At 44.4% G+C, this 21,488-nt stretch overlaps 1 protein-coding gene across 1 annotated transcript in view; it reads right to left on the reverse strand.

Moving 5' to 3' along the window:
• The window catches only part of TRMT12 (tRNA methyltransferase 12 homolog), a 461,498-nt gene that overhangs the window by 161,804 nt on the left and 278,206 nt on the right, over positions 1–21,488 (reverse strand). Inside the window, exons 4-6 of the mRNA XM_068248040.1 lie at positions 19,552–19,750; positions 19,305–19,455; positions 19,118–19,227 (exon numbers count right to left, since the gene is read on the reverse strand). Of these exons, the coding sequence (XP_068104141.1) occupies positions 19,118–19,227; positions 19,305–19,455; positions 19,552–19,750 (460 nt within the window). The remainder of the gene's footprint in view (positions 1–19,117; positions 19,228–19,304; positions 19,456–19,551; positions 19,751–21,488) is intronic.

Below are 21,488 nucleotides of genomic sequence, written 5' to 3' on the forward strand. Positions count from 1 at the left end.
CCAGAATATTTCCCTGCCTTCCACCAACCTACCTAGCACCGCTGAAGGGCCACCTACTTAACCACTTTACCACTCACCTACCTAACACTGCTTCCTGGGCTACGGCCACACACCACTGCATTTTCACCTCTGCAGGCAGGCTATATGACCATGCGTATATGTTTGTTTTGATCTGCGGAGGGGCTACAATTTGAACTGTACTAGCGGGGGTTCACTAAAGGGTTGTTGCGCTGGTCCGCAGGAGGGTGATGAACTGAGGCAAACTGCTACCGTGGCTTGAGGAAATATGGACTGTGTTGCACTGTTTACAATGTCACATAGGGACTGTTATCGTAGCGCACTGCGTTTGACACAATATTAAGCTGGATTGCACTGTTACTGTAGCTGGGTCGCAGTATGGACTGTATCGTACGGCACCGCTGAACAATCACTGCAAGTTGCCTCGGCACCCACTTGGTGGCCCCACACCCATGCCCTCTCAACCCACACGCCTCACCTACACCAGATCACAGCTCCTTAAATGGGAACCCTGCGCAGCCCTACACCCAGAGGACAGGCTCCTGTTTGACTCCGTCTGGAGCCATATCCGAATAATCACTGCCCCAGGGTCAGGGCCCCATGGCGGCCAGCGACGGAGAGGCTGCCGAGCCGGCGTCCGCGTGAGACTAAGAAGGAAAGGACTGCGATCAGCCATCCCCGCGGTCCTCCTGGCAAACGTCTGCTCTCTCACAAATAAGTTAGACGAACTGCGGCTCCTCAGCAACAGGAGGGAACTTGGCAGCAACACCCCAGTCTTCTGCTTCACAGAATCATGGCTACACGACGGCATCCCTGACAGCGCCCTCCATCTCCCTGGCTTCAACATCATCCGGGCAGACCGCGACAGCAAGCTCTCTGGGAAAAGGAGAGGGGGAGGCATCTGTTTCTACATCAGCTCTGCCTGGTGCTCCAACACCTCTGTTCTCGCCAAGAGATGCTCCCCAGTCCTGGAGCTCCTTCTAGTAAACTGCCGACCCGTTTACTCACCCAGGGAATTTTCCTCCTTCGTTCTTGTTGGGGTGTACATTCCCCCTGACGCTGATGTCAAAACGGCCCTGCGCGAACTCACCGACACCATCACACAGTGGGAGACATCCCTCCCGGACTCGTTATTCATCATCTTGGGGGACTTTAACAAGGCCAACCTACGCCAAGAGCTGCCACGCTACCACCAGCATGTCACCTGCCCCACCAGGAACGCCAACACTCTGGACCACTGCTATACGGTCCTGAAGGATGCATACAAGGCAACCCCGTGGGCAGCACTAGGCTCATCGGACCACTGCATCATTCACCTGATACCCACCTACAGGAGACGCCTGGAAACTGCAAAACCAGTCCTAAGATCCAGCAAAGTATGGTCGGACGAGGCTAAACTTCAACTTCAAGCCTGCTTCGACTGTACGGACTGGATGGCTCTGGAAACACCGAACCTAGATGAGTGGGCAGACATTGTATCCTCGTACATCAGCTTCTGTGAGGACCAGTGTGTACCTACAAAAATCCGCAAACACTACCCCAACGACAAACCATGGTTCTCCAATAAACTTAGGCAATTGCGCCGATGCAAGGAACTGGCGTTCAAGTCGGGTAACCGTGAGGAGTATAGGAGGGCAAAAAACACCCTAAACAGGGAACTGAGGGCCGCCAAAAAGAACTATGCGGTAAAACTGGAACAAAACCTCTCCTCAAGGGACACAAGGACTGTCTGGAAGGGGCTTAAGGCTGCCACGAACTACAAGCCCCCACCCCAGCACGCAACCCCCAGCTCCGAGCTTGCCGAAAACCTCAGCGAGTTCTATTGCAGATTTGAGAACCTGCCAGTTCCAGCAAGGCCCCCTGAGCCTCCTGCCCTCTCCCCTGACTTAGCTGCCCCTCCCCCAAGCCCACCCCCTCTAGCGGTGAACAAGGACGATGTCAGGAAACACTTGTCAAAGTTAAATGCAAGGAAAGCCTCAGGCCCAGACGGAGTTTCACCAGCCTGTCTGAAAACTTGCGCGCAGCAGCTTGCTCCTATTCTCTCATCCATCTTTACCAAGTCCATCCAGGAAGGCAGGGTCCCTGCTTGCTTCAAGAGGTCCACAATCATCCCTGTCCCCAAAAAACATGGTGTCTCAGACCTCAACAATTTCAGGCCGGTGGCTCTCACATCTGTCATCATGAAATCCTTTGAAAGCTTGGTTTTGCCTCTCCTCAAGCTGTCCACTGAGTCCCTGCTGGACCCGTTCCAGTTTGCGTATAGAGCAAACAGGTCTACTGACGACGCCATAAACATCTGCCTGGAGCTCGTAAATGAACACCTGGATAGACCTGACTCATACGCCAGGATCCTTCTTCTTGACTTCAGCTCGGCGTTTAACACCATCAGCCCCCAATTACTTCGAGAGAATCTTGCTGCCCTCGGAGTCCACCCTACCCTTCGCCTCTGGATCACAGACTTCCTAAGCGACAGATCCCAGGTCGTCAAGCTGGGCACTATCATCTCTCAACCAAGGACCACCAACACAGGGGCCCCTCAAGGTTGCGTGCTGTCGCCGTTCCTATTCTCCCTATACACAAACAATTGCAGGTCCACTGCAAACTCCGTCAAAGTCATCAAGTTTGCGGATGATACCACCATTGTTGGCCTCATCTCTGGGAATGATGAACAGGAGTATCGCCTTCAGGTTGACAGAATTTGCCACTGGTGTAAGGAGAACGGCCTGGTCCTGAACACTGGAAAAACGGTTGAGATGATTGTAGACTTTAGGAAACAAGCCACCACCCCACCCCCGATCAGCATTGATGGCATGGTAGTTGAGAATGTTCCCTGCACACGCCTCCTCGGCACGACAATCTCTAAGGACCTGACTTGGAAAGCCAACACAACCTCCACCCAGAAAAAGGCCCAGCAGAGACTATTTTTCCTACGTTAACTGAAGAAGTTCGGTATGGCCCATGAGCTTCTGACGAGCTTCTACACAGCCACAATTGAATCTGTCCTCTGCTCCTCCATCCTGGTCTGGTACGCTGGCTCCTCCGCCAGCGACAGACACAAACTGCAGAGGGTCATCAGATCAGCGGAGAGAATCATCGGGAAACCACTCCCCTCTCTTGAACAAATCTTCAACTCAAGACTGTGCTCCAGAGCTCAAAAAATAGCTAACGACCCGTCCCACCCAGGCTTTCGCTTCTTCAGTAGACTCCCCTTAGGCCGGAGATTCCGATCCATCTACACCAGGACCACAAGGCACAAGAACAGCTTCTTCCCCTCAGCCGTAAACTACCTGAACTCTTAGACTCTAAATCTGACCGCATGGTAGCATATTGCTATGTGAATGTATCCAAATGTGACCAATTTCTATAACTGTATCTTTATATTGCTGATGCGTACATGTAGTTGTATTGTATGTCCTGTTCTTTCTCACACTTGCCCTGTACTTGCCAAACCCAATTCCGGGCACGGCCCAGTCGTGCTTGGCGAAATAAAATATTCTGATTCTGATTCTGAAAACACATTATACTACTTCTCCTGAGTACGGCGATACCACATGTGTGACACTTTTTTGCAACCTAGGTGCGCTAAGAGGCCCAACGTCCTATGAGTACCTTTAGAATTTCACAGGTCATTTTGAGGCATTTGGTTTCTAGACTACTCCTCACGGTTTAGGGCCCCTAAAATGCCAGGGCATTATAGGAACCCCACAAGTGACCCCATTTTAGAAAGAAGACACCCCAAGGTATTCAATTAGGTGTATGGGGAATTCATAGAAGATTTTATTTTTTGTCACAAGTTAGTGGAAAATGACACTTTGTGAAAAAAACAATAAAAATCAATTTCCGCTAACTTGTGAAAAAAAAATGAAATCTTCTATGAACTCCCCATACTACTAACGGAATACCTTGGGGTGTCTTCTTTCTAAAATGGGGTCACTTGTAGGGTTCCTATACTGTCCTGGCATTTTAGGGGCCCTAAACCGTTAGGAGTAGTCTAGAAAATAAATGCCTCAAAATGACCTGTGAAATCCTAAAGGTACTCATAGGACTTTGGGCCCCTTAGCGCAGTTAGGGTGCAAAAAAGTGTCACACATGTGGTATCGCCGTACTCAGGAGAAGTAGTATAATGTGTTTTGGGGTGTATTTTTACACATACCCATGCTGGGTGGGAGAAATATCTCTGTAAATGGACAATTGTGTGTAAAAAAATCTAAAGAAATCTCATTTACAGAGATATTTCTCCCACCCATCATGGGTATGTGTAAAAATACACCCCAAAACACATTATACTATTTCTCCTGAGTAAGGCGATACCATATGTGTGACATTTCTTTTGCAGCCTAGGTGCGCTAAGGGGCCCAAAGTCCTATGAGCACCTTTAGGCTTTACAGGGGTGCTTACAATTTAGCACCCCCCAAAATGCCAGGACAGTAAACACGCCCCACCAATGACCCAATTTTGGAAACTAGACACTTCAAGGTATTCAGAGAGGGGCATGGTGAGTCCGTGGCAGATTTCATTTTTTTTTTGTCACCAGTTAACAGAAATAGAAACTTTTTTTTATTTATTTTTTTTGTCACAAAGTGTCATTTTCTGCTAACTTGTGACAAAAGATAAAATCTTCTATGAACTCACCATGCCTCTTAGTGAATACTTTGGGGTGTCTTCTTTCCAAAATGGAGTCATTTGGGGGGTATTTATACTATCCTGGAATTCTAGCACCTCATGAAACCTGACAGGTGCTCAGAAATGAGAGAGATGCTTCAAAATGGGAAAATTCAATTTTTGCACCATAGTTTGTAAACGCTATAACTTTTACCCAAACCAATAAATATACACTGAATGGGTTTTTTTTAATCAAAAACATGTTTGTCCACATTTTTTGCGCTGCATGTATACAGAAATTTTACTTTATTTAAAAAATGTCAGCACAGAAAGTTAAAAAAATAATTTTTTTGCCAAAATTCATGTCTTTTTTGATGAATATAATAAAAAGTAAAAATCGCAGCAGCAATCAAATAGCACCAAAACAAAGCTGTATTAGTGACAAGAAAAGGAGGTAAAATTCATTTAGATGGTAGCTTGTATGACTGAGCAATAAACCATTAAAGCTGCAGTGGTCTGAATGGAAAAAAGGCTCTGGTCCTTAAAGGGACACTTAAGTCAAACAAAAAAAATGAGTTTTACTCACCTAGGGCTTCCAATAGCCCCCTGCAGCTGTCCGGTGCCCTCGCCGTCTCCCTCCGATCTTCCTGGCCCCGCCGGCAGCCACTTCCTGTTTCGGTGACAGGAGCTGACAGGCTGGGGACGCGAGTAATTCTTCGCGTTCCCAGACACATTAGCACCCTCTATGCTGCTATATGGTATATGATATATGCTGTAGCAGCATAGATGGCGCTATTGTGGCCAGGAACGCGAAGAATCACTCGCGTCCCCAGCCTGTCAGCTCCTGTCACCGAAACAGGAAGTGGCTGCCGGCGGGGCGAGGAGGTTAGGAGGGAGACGGCGAGGGCACCGGACAGCTGCAGGGGGCTATTGGAAGCCCTAGGTGAGTAAAACTCATTTTTTTTGTTTGACTTAAGTGTCCCTTTAAGGGGTGAAAAGACTGCGGTCCTTAAGTGGTTAAGTTATTTTTTAACAAGGGGGGGCAATCACTTTTTCACACAGGGCCATGTAGATTTGGAGGTTTTTTTTCTCACTAAATAATAAAAACCATCATTTAAAACTGCATTTTGTGTTCAGTTAGGTTATCTTTGACTAATAGTTAATGTTTTTTGACATTTAAGTGTGACAAACATGCAAAAGAATAAGAAATCAGGAAGGGGGCAAATAGTTTTTCACACCACTGTATACTGGGGGCAGCTATACTGGGGGCAACTAAACTAGCTATACTGGGGGGCAGCTATACTGGGGGCAGCTCTACTAGCTATACTGGGGGCAGCTCTACTAGCTATACTGGGGGCAACTATACCAGCTATACTGGGGGCAACTATACCAGCTATACTGGGGGCAACTATACCAGCTATACTGGGGGCATCTATACCAGCTATACAGGGGGCAGCTATACTGGGGGCAACTATACCAGCTATACTGGGGGCAGCTATACTAGCTATACTGGGGGCAACTAAACTAGCTATACTGGGGGCAGCTCTACTAGCTATACTGGGGGCAACTATACCAGCTATACTGGTGGCAACTATACCAGCTATACTGGGGGCAACTATACCAGCTATACTGGGGGCAACTATACCAGCTATACTGGGGGCAACTATACCAGCTATACTGGGGGCAACTAAACTAGCTATACTGGGGGTAACTATACTAGCTATACTGGGGGTAACTATACTAACTTCATTGGGGGCAACTATACCAGCTATACTGGGGGCAACTATACAAGCTATACTGGGGGCAGCTATACCAGCTATACTGGGAGCAGCTATACTAGGGGCAGCTATACTAGCTATACTGGGGGCAGCTATACTAGCTATACTGGGGGCAGCTATACTAGCTATACTGGGGGCAGCTATACCAGCTATACTGGGGGCAACTATACCAGCTATACTGGGGGCAACTATACCAGCTATACTGGGGGCAACTATACCAGCTATACTGGGGGCAACTAAACTAGCTATACTGGGGGTAACTATACTAACTTCATTGGGGGCAACTATACTAGCTTCACTGGGGGCAGCTATTCTGGGGGAAACTACTAGCTATACTGGGGCAACTATACTAGCTAATACTTTAAATTACAGTTAGCTCCGCCCTCATCCGGTCATGACCACGCCAATTTTTGCCACAAAGCACACCGCAGGTTGTGGTCACGCCCATTTTTTTAGGGGGGGAGGGTGTCTTTTAATACCCAGAACCGGGTGCCAAATGCCCTAGGTGCTCTACCTCAGGATACTCGTACTGTCTAGTCATGACAGACCATTTCACAAAGTATGCAGTAGCTGTACCCACCAGGGACCAGACAGCACAGTCGGCCGCTGAAGCGGTCTGCAAACACTTTATACAGGTGTTTGGGTGTCCACAGAGAAGAGCGGCCCACAAGGTGGTGGGGGAGCACCTGGGATGAGTGGTACACCCCAATCCGAAACCAGTACTAAGGGATGGGCTTACCCCAGGTGACAGAGTCATGGTCAAAGCCAAGCGGCCATCTGGGAAGTTGGATGGGCGGTGGGAGGCGGTTCCATACATGGTGAAAAGAAGGGTAGATCCCGCTATCCCAGTCTATGAGGTTGAGCCAATAGGGACTGGGGGACCCTCACAGAACTTACATCGTAACATGTTGAGATGTTGTAATTTTGATGAACCTGTATGTGCGAGGGAGATGCCTCCTACTGGTCCGAGTTCGGAGGAAAGCCCCTTAGAGGAGGAGGAGGAGGAGTGGTGGGTTGCCCTTGCCCCGGTACTTGCAAGGGCCCCAGCTGTAGCAAATTTACCACCCAGAGAGAGTGCTGAACAGCCAGCAGCGCCTGCCCCATTAGATGTGCCCAATGTCTCCAGCACTTCTGAGCCTTTCACTCAGCGAAGGTTAACCAGGGTCAACGCTGGTGTGCCCCCCACAGCGATATGCACAGGGTGAGTTTGTATGGGGAGGGTTGATGAGGACAACAACCATTAGTGGGGTGGTATGTGAGATTGTCAATAATCTTACCTGTATTAAGTTTTGAAGTGACATTTTGCATTTTGGCCACTAGATGCCGCCTGTATTCATTTGTAAGCTAGTCCTGCTGAAATGTGAATATGCATGAGAGGTGGAGCCTGTCAGCTGTAGATAGTAGTGATGGGAATTCTGGCTCTTCTCAGAGAATCGGCTCTTCTGAATCGGCTCCCATTAAAGAGCCGGCTCTTACGGCTCTCAATCGGCTCTTCATTGAATATCACTAGACACCACTCAGAATCGGAGTAAAAGCCCCGCCCCCATCTCCATGACAACTCCAGACTGCTTCTCTGACTGGTGCAATCCCTCCTGCTACTGCTCTGCTCTGCCCCATACACTCCTACAAGCTGCGAGAGGAGGACTACATCTCCCAACATGCCTCATCGCCCTTTATTACAGACCAAAGCAGGGCTGTGTGGGGCGGCTGAGGCATCGGCTCTTTTGAAACTGAGAACCGTCTCTTGTCTTTCGCAGCAAAGAGCCGGCTCGTTTGCGAACGACCCATCACTACTAGAGAGAGACGAGGAAGTGAAGACAGAGACATGGTTGTTTTTGTTTTGTGAGGAGCTTGTCTGTAAAAGAAGGCAATCTGGATCCATCCAAGCTGCAGAGAGACTGATCGCTGTTTACTACTTGAATTCTGCTTGAGTGGAGATTGTTTCCAGTTAGCTGCCCTGAGCTTTGGATTCTACGCCAGCTACCCAGTAAGGCTGCAAGTGTGGTTGCAGGCCTGAGACTGTCCTGAGGAGAAGCATCTGCTGATGTCCGGTGTTGTTTTGCCCATTTCTTCAAGATTCCATTATGTGGACACCGGACATTATCTATCTAGTTCTAATGGCTGCCAGAAAGGCAATCTTTAATCGCTGGATATGTTCGACTCCACTCTCTATATCAGACGTACAAAGAGGAACTTTCACATTTATTGGTCCTAGGCGAACTCAACGCAACTTTTAATATTGAGAAGGTACTTTTAAGAGGGTTGATTTTTCTCCTGTTTCTTGAGTTTGTCTAAATTGTTTGAACCTCCTTATCAGTGCAGTTTTGGCTGCACTTCACGCCACCTTGATTTTTTCATAGGTTGCAACATATGAGGAGACCTATGTGTATGGTGGAAAATGCTAAAAAAAAAAAACAACACTCCTGAAGGGGGCCTTATAATCATGTATATGAGCTTCCCAGGGCTCCCAGGTTTTATGATATTTGGATTCAGTAATTCACAGAATTGCAGTCTTTTTTTCCTTTGGCCCAACGGATTTTACGAATGATATCAGACATGAGGGATGGAGATACCTTCTTCCAATCTGTGGCAATAGCAAGTCTGGTGGCTGTAAGAATATGGTTAATATGAAGTGTATTATGTTTACATGTTTGAGGCATAGGTTGGACTAGTAGCATGTGGAAACGCTTCAAAAGAATGGAAATACCTAGAACAGCTGATATCAAATGTTTAACCTCAAGCCATAAGGGCACAATAATAAAACAATACAGATAAAATGCTCTAGGGTCCCCTTAGAGCCACATCCCTTCCAACATAAATCAGAGGTCGACCCATATAACTTTGATGGATGTTCTAGTGCGCTAGGTACCATTGAAAGATAACTTTGTATATATTTTATTTTACCTGAACACACATAAAGGAAGCTTTTTCTTTTTCCCAGATGTCCTCCCAAACCTCTATCTCAGTGGTCCCCAACCTTTTCCGGCCCGGGGACCACTTTCTGACCAAATTTTTCACCGGGGAACGGCGGGGGGTTTGTGTTTGCGCGACTTAGTGGACAGTGTCATGCGCAGCGGGTTATGGGGGGGGAGGGGGGCTGGGGTGCGGCTACATAGCTAGCATAGTTGCCCCAGTATAGGGAGTTTAGTTGCCCCAGTATGGCTAGTATAGTTACCCCAGTATAGCTAGTATAGTGTCCCAGTATAGCTAGTATAATGACCAGTATAGCTAGTATAGTCCCAGTATGGATAGGTAGTGCCCCAGTATAGCCAGTAAAGTGCCCAGTATAGCTAGTATAGTGCCCAGTATAGGTAGGTAGTGCCCAGTATAGCTAGTATAGTGCCCAGTATAGCTAGTATAGTGCCCAGTATAGTGCCCAGTATAGCTAGCATAGTGCCCAGTATAGTGCCCAGTATAGCTAGCATAGTGCCCAGTATAGGTAGGTAGTGCCCAGTATAGCTAGTATAGTGCCCAGTATAGCTAGCATAGTGCCCAGTATAGGTAGGTAGTGCCCAGTATAGGTAGGTAGTGCCCAGTATAGCTAGTATAATGCCCAGTATAGGTAGGTAGTGCCCCAGTATAGTGCCCAGTATAGATAGGTAGTGCCCCAGTATAGTGCCCAGTATAGCTAGTATAGTGCCCAGTATAGCTTCCTAGTATGGGTAGGTAGTGCACCTCCCCCCTCCACGGCCACCGCTCCTGTTACCTTATCATGAGCGGGTGGCCGCTTGTCCGATTAGATTCCCCCGTAGCTGCTCTCCTCAGTGGCATCTCCTATTACAGCAGCGCGCTTGGCGGCTGCTGTGATGAGCAGGAAGCGGTACAGCGGCGATATGCATCGCCGTTACCATGGGAACCGCTGTACCGCTTCCTGCTCATCACAGCAGCCGCTGAGCGCGCTGCTGTAATAGGAGATGCCACTGAGGAGAACGGCTACGGGGGAATATAATCGGACAAGCGTCCGCCCGCTCATGATAAGGTAACAGGAGCGGCGGCCGCGGGGAGGGGAGGAGCGAGCGGCCCGGTGGTTGGGGACCCCTGCCGTACGGCACACCAGGCAACATCTCGCGGCACACAGCGGTTGAAAAACACTGCTCTATTGGTATAGATGTAGAAATAGCTTTTTCCTATACCTTCATATACAAATGAGCCAGAGTAACCTGATCAGATTTAGTATAGAGTAAAACATAGTTTTGTGAAATAAGACCCCTTTGATGGCCCTCTATGATCACATATGTATTCATATGTATTCAAATGGAGAGTAATGGGCAGCAAATGTAGCCTTTTAAACATAAGAATGGGTAAAGTGGAGTAAAAGAGATTTTTTCTTTTAACACAGATTTAGTCATTAGCTCGTCAGTGCATGGATTTATACAATCATTAAGGTTAAAATACCCCAAGTTATACCATCTATTCATAAAGTCTTCTGAGGTCCCAGGAAGGAAGGCAGGATTTCCTAATATAGGGGGGGGGGGGGGGTGAAGATCAAAAGTGTTGAAGTTCCAACAGCTTGCCATCCTACTACCTACTACCAATTACTGAATCTGAGAGAGCCTAAGCGCTTTGAGTCCTATGGGAGGAAAGCGCTATAGAAATGTTATTGTATTGTATTGTATAAACCTGTAAAGTAAATCTAACAGCAGAGAGTAAAGCTGTGAATGTTAATTTAGGTGGGGGCTCACACCATAGTAGAGAAGTGAATGATATAGGGTAAATACTTTCATGAGACCATATTTAATTAAAACTTTAATATTTGACCATTCTTTCCATAGCTGTCTAAGGTGAGCTGCTAAGTAATAGTATTACAGGTTAGGGAGGCTTAATCTCCCTTGTTCTCTGGAGGCCAGGAGGACTGACTTATGCACCCAAGGGCAATCATGGTTCCCTACAAATTTCTGTAATTTTTTTTGCAGCAAATTCAGCTAGGTACCCTGACAGGGAAAGCCTCAAAGAGGTAAGGCAAACATAGGCGAATATTGGGCAGCACTGTGGCGTAGAAGTTAGCTCTCTAGCCTTGCAGCACTGGGTTCCTGATTCGAATCCCACCCAGGGCACTATCGGCATGGAGTTTGTATGTTCTCCCCGTGTCTGTGTGGGGTTACCTCTGGGCACTCTGGTTTCCTCCCACATTCCAAAAAACATACTGGTAAGTTAATTTGCTTCCCCCTAAAATTGGCCCTAGACTACGATACATACAGTACACAATATAGACATATGACTAAGGTAGTAATTACATTGTGAGCCGCTCTGAGGGACAGTTAAGTGACAAGACAATATACTCTGTACAGCGCTGTGGAAGATGCTGGCGCTATATAAATAATAATAAATAAAAAATAAATAATTTTGAGGGCATAAATTGTGCCAATCCAAGAAATCTTAAAACTATTCCATTTGTAGGGACCCCGTAAAATTATTTGTATGATGGGGAAAATTGTTCTGATATATAGAAGAATCTGAGGAGGGGGGGGGGGGGCTTCAAGCTTCGAAGAACACAATATCTAAGGGGAATAAAACAGTTAATAATGTGAGCATCCTGTAATGCTGTTCACACTAAGGGCTTTTTTTTTTTAAACGCCAGCAATTTTTAAGATCGCCCTAAAAGCGCTTGTGCAATGATTGAGTGTATTCACATATGAGCGGTTCAATTCCGATCAGCTCACCAAAGTGCTGCCTGTACCATTTTCTGGACGATTTGCTTTAGTGGAAGGTATAGGAAAACTGAAAAGCGTTTGAAAGCGCGTTGTATAGTGATTTCCCAAGCACTTTTAAGAATAAATACATTGTATTTATTCTTTCCGGGATCAAAAAGTTCACTTTCTGACTAACGTTAGGAAGTGAAAAAAACAAACCACTCGACAAAAACGCTCAGAAAATCGATGTAAGGTAAAAAAAATTCACACTCCAAACCACAAAACGCTGGCGTCAGCGATTGCGATTTATGATGTGAACAAGGCCTTACAGACTTTTGCAAACACCAAAGCACATACAATGAGATCCTTAGTGGCCTCATGGGCTGAAAGATCTGGAGTTTCACTGGAGCAGATCTGCAAAGCCATTTTATCTAATCATGAAATGGCTGGCAGGCCACAGATTGTAACCTCGCTGCTGTCGTAATTTGTCTGCAAATCTAATCCTTTGATGGATAAATAAAGCCTAAAGATGTTACAGAGTACCTGGTATTATTGGTTTGTACCTCACTGTTAGTAGGGATGGTCGGAATTGCCAATTTCCGATTTTGCGCAAATTCCGCTTTCCGCCATTGCCAATTATTGCTACAGCTTTCTGTTACCGATTTCCGCAATCCGATGCGGATTTTCGTGGAAATTTCTGCCGACTTTGACTTTGATTTGCTCAAACAGTACAAGGTCTTTTTGAAAGATTTTTTTGCCTCTTGTTCCCACTCTTCTTTAACATACCCTGAAACTTTGGTGTTTCTAGCATCTATGGGTGCTTTGCTATTAACCTCTAAATTCGGCGGCATACCGCATATGGTAATGCAGATTTTCTGCATTTTACCTTTCCACCAAATTTAACATTGATTTTCTGAAAAAGTAGAAGGTCTTTTTGAAAGAATTTTTTTGATTCCTGTTTCCACTCTTCTACGTAACATACCCTGAAAATGTGGTGTTTTTAGCATGTATGGGACTTTGCAATTAACCTCTAAATTCGGCGGCATACCGCGTTTGATAATGCGGATTTGCTGCATTTTACATTTCCGTCAACTTTATTGGTTAATAGCAAAGCTCCCCGAAGGGTGCTAGAAACACCACATTTTCAGGGTTTGTAAAGCAGAAGAGTGGGAACAAGAGGAAAAAAACTCTTTCAAAAAGACCTTGTACTTTTTGAGACAATCAATGTTAAAGTCGGCGGAAATTTCAATGAAAATGTCCCCGATTTCCACAAAAATTCGCCTACTGCATTTGTATTACCGATTTCCGATGCAGAAATGCAATTTCCGATCAGAAATGCGGAAATTGTATTTCTGCGAAATCCAAACGAGCATCCCTAACTGTGAGCACAGGTATACAGGGCTTAGCTGAACTCACTGCTGTTCTATCTAGAGCCAGCATCTTGTTTCTCTTTACTAGCTACGACCATCGCTTGCATTGAAGGATATAATTAGTAGGTAATTGCCAGCATTATGATCCAAGGATTTTATCTGATTGTTATCTGGAGTCAGGAAGGATTTTTTCCCCTTTTATGCTAGGCATACACGATACAATTTTCTGACAGATTTACTGATCAGATTGATTATTTCCGACAGGTTAGATCTGATTTCCGATCGATTTTCCGTTCACTTCTATAGAAAAACGATCGGAAATCAAATCGGACCTGTTGGGAATAATCGATTTGACAGTAAATCTGTCAGAATATTGTATCGTGTGTACCTAGCATTAGGGCTAATTGATCAAAGCTTTGTAGGGTTTTACACATTCCTCTGGATTTAGTAATATATGAGGGTGCATGCTAGTGTTGTACCATATTTTCTGGTTAAAAAGACACTGAAGTGGGAAAAAAAATATGATATAATGAATTGGTTGCGTAGTATAGATAATTACTAGAACATTAGCAGCAAAGAAATTATTCTCATATTTTTATTTTCAGTTATATAGTTCTATAAATATTTGCAGTTTACACACTACTCAGCATTCAAAATGATTTTACAGAGCAGGCTAGTGAACTTTTGAACTGTTCTCTGCAGCAAAAAAAAAATATATATAGTGCCAAACACTTGAGATAATAAGTTTCAGAAGACAGAGCTCTCTGCGACTTTGAAAGTTGTGTCGCTCAATGGCTTTTTTACATACATAACAACTGGAGTTTCTTAAATCTTACTGTACTGGAAAGACAAATAGACAAGACAAATAACATTTATATTGCGCTTTTCTCCTTGCGGACTCAAAGCGCCAGAGCAGAGCAGCAGCCACTAGGGCGCGCTCTATTGGCAGTAGCAGTGTAAGGGAGACTTGCCAAAGGTCTCCTACTGAATTAGTGCTGGCTTACTGAACAGGCAAAGCCGAGATTCGAACCCTGGTCTCCTGTGTCAGAGGCAGAGCCCTTAACCATTACACCACCAGCCACAAATAAACAATATTAGACTTCTTTCTATGCTCCTAATGTTTTATTTCTTAGCTGTACTAAACATACAAATCATTATATCATAATTCACTTCAGTGTCTCTTTAAACTCAATGGATGTATATGTTTTATTAACCTAGCTTGGCTAAAAATTAGCTTGGCTAAAAATTAAGATAATTATTTTATGTATTTACAATGGGCGTTGTCATTCCTGAAGTATGTGGGTCAATCTATAGGTTTGTGGTATTTACAGTAGATTTAGTGTGGTGGAGGTGTCTCGGCACCCTTTAGGAAAATACACAGGAGACAAAAACAAGAGGCCAATAGTGTAGAATGTCAATCGTGAAAGCAAACTTAAGCAAGTAAGGTTCTACTCACAAAGGAGGGTTGCAATGGGCAACCGACCTCAGGAAGCAGGTGGAGATCAACAAACCCGACTCCACTCGGGGAGGTCCTCACAGAACCTGGATGCGGTCACTCTCTTGAAGAAAAAGGGGACAGGTGTCCACCGGTGTGTGGACCATGTGTGTTCTGTACCCACCCCTCAGATAGGATATGCACGGGGGTGCGCTTTAGCAGATAAAGGGAAAAGAGGTGCCCTGGTTGTATAAAAACTTCAAAAAACAGTTTAAAATTGAAAAGGGAAATGAGGTAGCTTACCTCAATGACAAAAATCTTGTAGCAAATGATGAAAATCCATGTAGCATAGTGCTACATGGATTTTCATCATTTGGCACTGTTATTGGCCTGAGAAAGCGGGCTCTGACCCGCGATACGCATTGCCTGTGCTATATAAAAATCTTTTGTAAACTACAAAGATTTTCATCATTGAGGTAAGCTACCTCGTTTCCCTTTTCTATTTTAAACAGTTTTTAGAAGTTTTTATATAACCAGGGCACCTATTTACAATAGATGTTTGCAGCTTATTTCCTCTGATATATATGGTGGTATACAAACACTTCTTAGTATTTGTTTTACATTGGTTTAAAATATTTTTTTTCTGCAAATATTTCGATTCCATTTTTTAAAATTTAAACAACAAAATCTGGTCACTAAAGGTGGCCACATACCATACAATTTTTAAAATATCTTTTCCAGTGTTCTCCTCAGGTTCTTTTAGCCGAGTTCTCCACCTGGCTAATTTTGGTGAGCACCCGGCTGTCACCTGCTTACCTCTTCATCCTCTTCCAATGCTGTAAGCAGAGTTGCACAGATAAGCACTGCTTCTGCATTCCCCCCGTTGCGCCCCACCCGGCCACTTTTTCATGCCACCCAACTGGAAAAAATTTCCGGGAAGAACACGGTTTTCAATTCAAGAATTGCAATCAATTTTTCTGACTGATTGTAACATTTCAAAAATCTGACCAAAGTACCACACACATTAAATTTTTCCCCAATCATGAATGAAATAACTGAAAACTCAAAAAAAAATTGATTGGATCTGTACATCAAGTAATTGACAATCTACCACACACCATTCAATTTTCATAAAAAATTGATCAGAAAAATCTAACACCCCCAACCTTATTTTATCGAATAAAAATGGGAAATTTGATCAGGTGTGATGTCAAAAGCATGCGCATGAACGCATGTTCTCCCGGCCGTGGGTTACGTGCTGTGGTACGCGTGCCAGCAGTGGTTGCTTGCTTTAGCACGCGTGCAGCCCAGCCAGAAAGACGCAATGCTTTTTTTGGGGCTCTGGTATCCTTTAACCAGTACAGTATCCAGCCACATGTGATGTTTATGGACCTACATCATAGAAATTTAATGAAATTGAGTTGGAATTTGGTGCTTAACCACCTCCCGACCGCCTCATGCCGATCAACAGTAATAGAGAGTGGCGCCATAGTGCAGGAGGCGGAATTAGTAAGGAACAAAGCGCTCGCTCACATGCCCGTTCCCTGCAGGTGTAGTCAGCGAGGATTTGTGATCAGCCTGCCAGCTGTGATTGGAGCTGGCAGGCTGAAATATAAAAAGACAAATAAACACAGTCTTGTTTCGTAACGGTCGCTCCCAATGACTCACAATTGAATCACTCTCATAGGCATCAGCGTAGTGTAGTGTACGGATCGCATTCTAGGGGCAATTTTGGCAGAGGGGGGAGGAAGGGGAAATAAAAGTAATATTTTTTTTTTTAAAGATCATCTTTAATCAATTATGCCACCTGGACGTGATTGTCACGTCCAGGCGGCTGCTGTATTGCTGCTGCGCGCTCGCACATGTTGCCCCCTGTTACCCCGGAGATCAATGAATAGGAACATGGTTCCCATTTATTGATCTAAGTCCCCAATAGAAAGACCGATGGCTTCGTATCAGAAACCCCCGTCTTTCTAATAAAAAAAAATGTTTCCCGTCCTCTTTACGCTTCCTGGAAGCGAGAGTGTTTGCTTCCAGGATTAAATTTTTTTTTTTTACTGTGGCCATTTTGTGGCCAAATAGTAAAACTACATCTACATACATTTTACATGAAATAAACCGTCATTATTACATTTAAAATTAACTGTTTATGTCCCACACCAAAAATTACCCAAATAAAATTTTAAACGAAGAAAAAACAAAAACAAAACATAGTTACCTAAGGGTCTGGACTTTTTGAATATGCATGTGAAGAGGGTATTTACGAACATTTTTTAAATTATAAGCTTGTAAATAGTGATGGACGCAAAACTGAAAAAAAGCACCTTCATTTCCAAATATGTTGGATTATTATGGCTCTGTACAAATTAACAAGCTGACGCATCATTGCATTCCAGCGGTTTTGGAGGTGTGTTTAGCTTCTAAGGGTACAATGGTTAATTTGCATATATTCAGCAGTGTTGCTCTGGGAGACATCTCAAACTCACTCCAACCTGAATTATCGCAAATTCTTTCTGTTTTAGGAAAGCAAACTTTTGTTTTTCTTAACATCTTAGTAAGGGGGCTTTTAGGACCATTGTAGTTCCTTACACACTCCAATGAGTTCTGGGTCACCATGAGCTTGCTGGTTAGTCTGTGCCTCTCGGATTCCCAAGCCCTACTCCATAGAGCCAAATTAATCCATGCCATGCACTGATGAGGATCAAACAATCCGAAACAGTCTGTATGCATGTTGGTTTATTATGGCTCTGTACAAATTAACAAGCTGACGCATCATTGCATTCCAGCGGTTCTGGAGGTGTGTTTAGCTTCTAAGGGTACAATGATTAATTTGCATATATTCAGCAGTGTTGCTCTGGGAGACATCTCAAACTCACTCCAACCTGAATTATCGCAAATTCTTTCTGTTTTAGGAAAGCAAACTTTTGTTTTTCATTTCCAAATAAAATATTGGAGCCATACATTGTGATAGGGACATAATTTAAATAATGTAACACCCAGAACAAATCAAATACATTATTATTATTTTTTATTTAAATAGCGCCAACATCTTCCGTAGCGCTGTACATAGTACAAACAAATAATGGGGAACAAATATAGAAGTAAAACACACTGTACAGTCACGACATTGAATAGAATAAATACACATACATAGTTAATAATAATTGCAGTATTTGTTGATGTATAGTATAGTTGTTGATGTATAGTATAGTTGATGTGTAGTTTGTACATGTGCATATGTTAAAATTACAGCGGTATGAAAAACACTAGGAGGAGGTCCCTGCCCTTGCGAGATTACAATCTATACATAGGTTGTAATTATGGTAGCATGTATTATTTTAAAGCTATAATGGAGAAATAAGAAATAATTATTTTTTTCCTTAACCTCCTTGGCGGTAACCCCGTGTGTGACACGGGGTAAGCCGCCGGAGGGTGCCGCTCAGGCCCTGCTGGGCCGATTTACTTAATTTTTTTTTGCTGGACGCAGCTAGCACTTTGCTAGCTGCGCCAGCACCCCGATCGCCGCCGCCGCGCGCCCGATCGCCGCTATCCGGTGCGGCGCGCGGCCCCCCCCCCCCCAGACCCCGAGCGCTGCCTGGCCAATCAGTGCCAGGCAGCGCCGAGGGGTGGATCGGGTCTCCCAATGACGACCCGACGTCGCTGACGTCGGTGACGTCATCCCGCCCCGTCGCCATGGCGACGGGGGAAGCCCTCCAGGAAATCCCGTTCTTTGAACGGGATTTCCTGATCGCCTATCGCCGGAGGCGATCGGCGGGGCTGGGGGGATGCCGCTGAGCAGCGGCTATCATGTAGCGAGCCCTCGGCTCGCTACATGATAAAAAAAAAAAATTTTTTTAAAAAACTGTTGCGCTTCCCCCTGGCGGTATTTTTCATACCGCCAAGGGGGTTAATATTCCTGTGAAAATGCATTTACAAAAAAAATGTACCACCCCAAGAAATCCTAATTGGTGGCGGAAAAAACAAGATATAGATCAATTAATTGTGATAAGTAGCGATAAAGTTATTGGAGAATGAATGGGAGGTGAAAAATACCCGCAGGCTGAAATGGTTAATTAATAAAAAAAAAAAAAAAGATTGCAGCAGCAGAGACCACCGAAAGATAGCTCTACTAGGGGGAAGAAAAGGAGGCAAAATTCATTTGGGTGCTAAGTTGTATGACTGCTCAATAAAACATTAAAGTGGCAAAGTGCTGAATTAAAAAAAAATGGCCTCTGGTACTCTAGAGGCTAAAAACAAACTTTAGTTGGATAAAACCAAGCTTACCTGCATAAAGATCTACGACTGTCTCATTAGAGCAGCAAAGTTTTGATAATCTCTGTTTCTCCACAATGTTTCCAGCAGCAAACATGCACTTGGTAACATCAAACGAATACCTAAAGACACACAAACTATCAACTACAGTGTGATTGAACATTTCTTTTCTTTAGATTTATTTTGCTATACTACTTACTTGATGCCATTATCCACATGCTCTACCCATCCACAGTCCCCCAGAACCAAGGTCACTTTAGGTGATCTCATTCCATCATCTTGGATACGTCCTTGTTTTGCCACACGCCTTACTCCAAGACACTGTGCTACTCGAGTCCAAAGCTCATTACCTGAAAATAATTTCATACATATGTATGATGACATGAGGTTTGACATAATTCATTCTGGTTGATCATATAGTTCACTGGCAATATTTGTGCACATACCAACTTGTTTCCATAAAGGATCACGAAAGCAATCTTCACTTATAACAACCAAATCATTGTGCCGCTGCCATGAATGAGGAAGATCATGTTCCAGGTCCTTTTTCCAGGTTATACCATAGCTTTCCAATAGTTCATGTAAAACTAGAAGTAACTTTTGGACTGGTGACTGAGCTCTGATCCGTTTGGAAAGAACCGGATTCTAGAAAGCAATACATCTATAATAAAAATACTATTTTAGGTGATAAATTCAAAATATACAATTCTTGAACTATAACTGAACTCAGCTGTAGGCAAAAGGTTACATTTTAGATTTACCATTTGTACCAGTTCTGAAGCTTGTGGTGTGATGAAATCATGAAATAAAACATTCCTTTTAAAACATACCTGGAATCACACAAATGTATTCAAATTATCCTTAGTAGTGTAAGTTTCTAAAGTAATGTTAGCATAGAGGTGGCCATACATTACTCGATGGCTAAGCAATTTGGCCAAAAGATAGATCTCTAATCGATAGAACAAACAGATATGGTAAAAAAAAATATCCTGAGCAAATGTGCAGTGATATACTGTAAACTAAAGGATGGTGCAAGGAAATACTTATCAAAAAGGAAAAGTTATATCTCAATTGTGGCAATCACCCGCCAATATCCTATTACTATGCAGCAGTTTCCAATTAGGTCTCATCCACTACAGACTTCTGGAGGCAAATCCACTGGGAGCAATCTTACCTGTCCTGTGGAAGCCTTAAAGGGTCACTTAAGGGTAGGAAAAAAATGAGTTTTACTCACCTGGGGCTTCCACCAGCCCCCTGCAGCTGTTTGGTGTCCACGCAGTCTCGCTTGGATCCTCCTGGCCATGCCGGCAGCTACTTCCGTTTTCAACGACAGGCGCTGACAGGCCTGGGAATGCGAGTGATTCTTCGCATTCCTGGCCACAATAGCACCCTCTATACTGCTATTGGGGCCAGGAACGCGAATAATCACTCGCGTTCCCAGTAGGCGCCTGTCGCTGAAAACGGAAGTAGCTGCCGGCGGGGTCAGGAGGATCCGAGCGAGACTGCGTTGGCACCAAACAGCTGCAGGGGGCTGGTGGAAGCCCCAGGGGAGTAACACTCATTTTTTTCTCTAGCCTTAAGTGTCCCTTTAAACACGGTGTCTGTAACCTCCGGGCGGAGATTGGTTGGTGTGCCTATGCATACAATTGGTTGGTGTGCCTAAAAATACAATACAATCTTGATTGTAAGTACAATCGGTAAAATAAAATGATCAATTTATCACTGGAAATTAAGGTAATAGGCTGCCACCACTCTAGTTAAAGGGACACTTAAGCCATTAAAAAAAAAAAAAAAGTTTTACTCATCTGGGGCTTCTACCAGCCCCCTGCAGCCATCCTGTGCCCTCACAGTCTCGATGGGATCCTCCTGCCTTGCCATGTGTCTGCTTCTACGTGTTCCTGTCCACAATAGTGCACTCTATACTGCTATTGCGGACAGGAACGCGAAAAAGCAGACACGTGGCTAGGCCTGTTGGGCCTGTCGCCCAAAGTGAAAGTAGCTGCCCGCAGGGGACAGAAGGATCAAATCAAGACTGTGATGGCACAGGATGGCTGCAGGGGGCTGGCAGAAGCCCCAGGTGAGTAAAACTCTTCTTTTTTTAATTTTGTTATGGCTTAAGGCATCCCTTTAACTAGCTTCCTAAAAGGAAAACAAAAAACAGAATTACCATAAGCAAGGTCAAAACTGGAACGATTCAATTGTTAGTTTATTACAAAACTAGACACAAAAAATATACATTAACACTGGCAGACAAATGTGTCTGACAGCTAACCAGATTGGTTAAATATAAGAAGTAAAGGTGCCCATACATCAGGCAACTTTGGTGGCTGAACGACCAACCAACTTGATTCTTATTATCGAATTGGTTGAAAATCGGTGCCTC

This window comes from Hyperolius riggenbachi, chromosome 8, assembly GCF_040937935.1.
Source record: "Hyperolius riggenbachi isolate aHypRig1 chromosome 8, aHypRig1.pri, whole genome shotgun sequence".
Classification (NCBI taxonomy): domain Eukaryota; kingdom Metazoa; phylum Chordata; class Amphibia; order Anura; family Hyperoliidae; genus Hyperolius; species Hyperolius riggenbachi.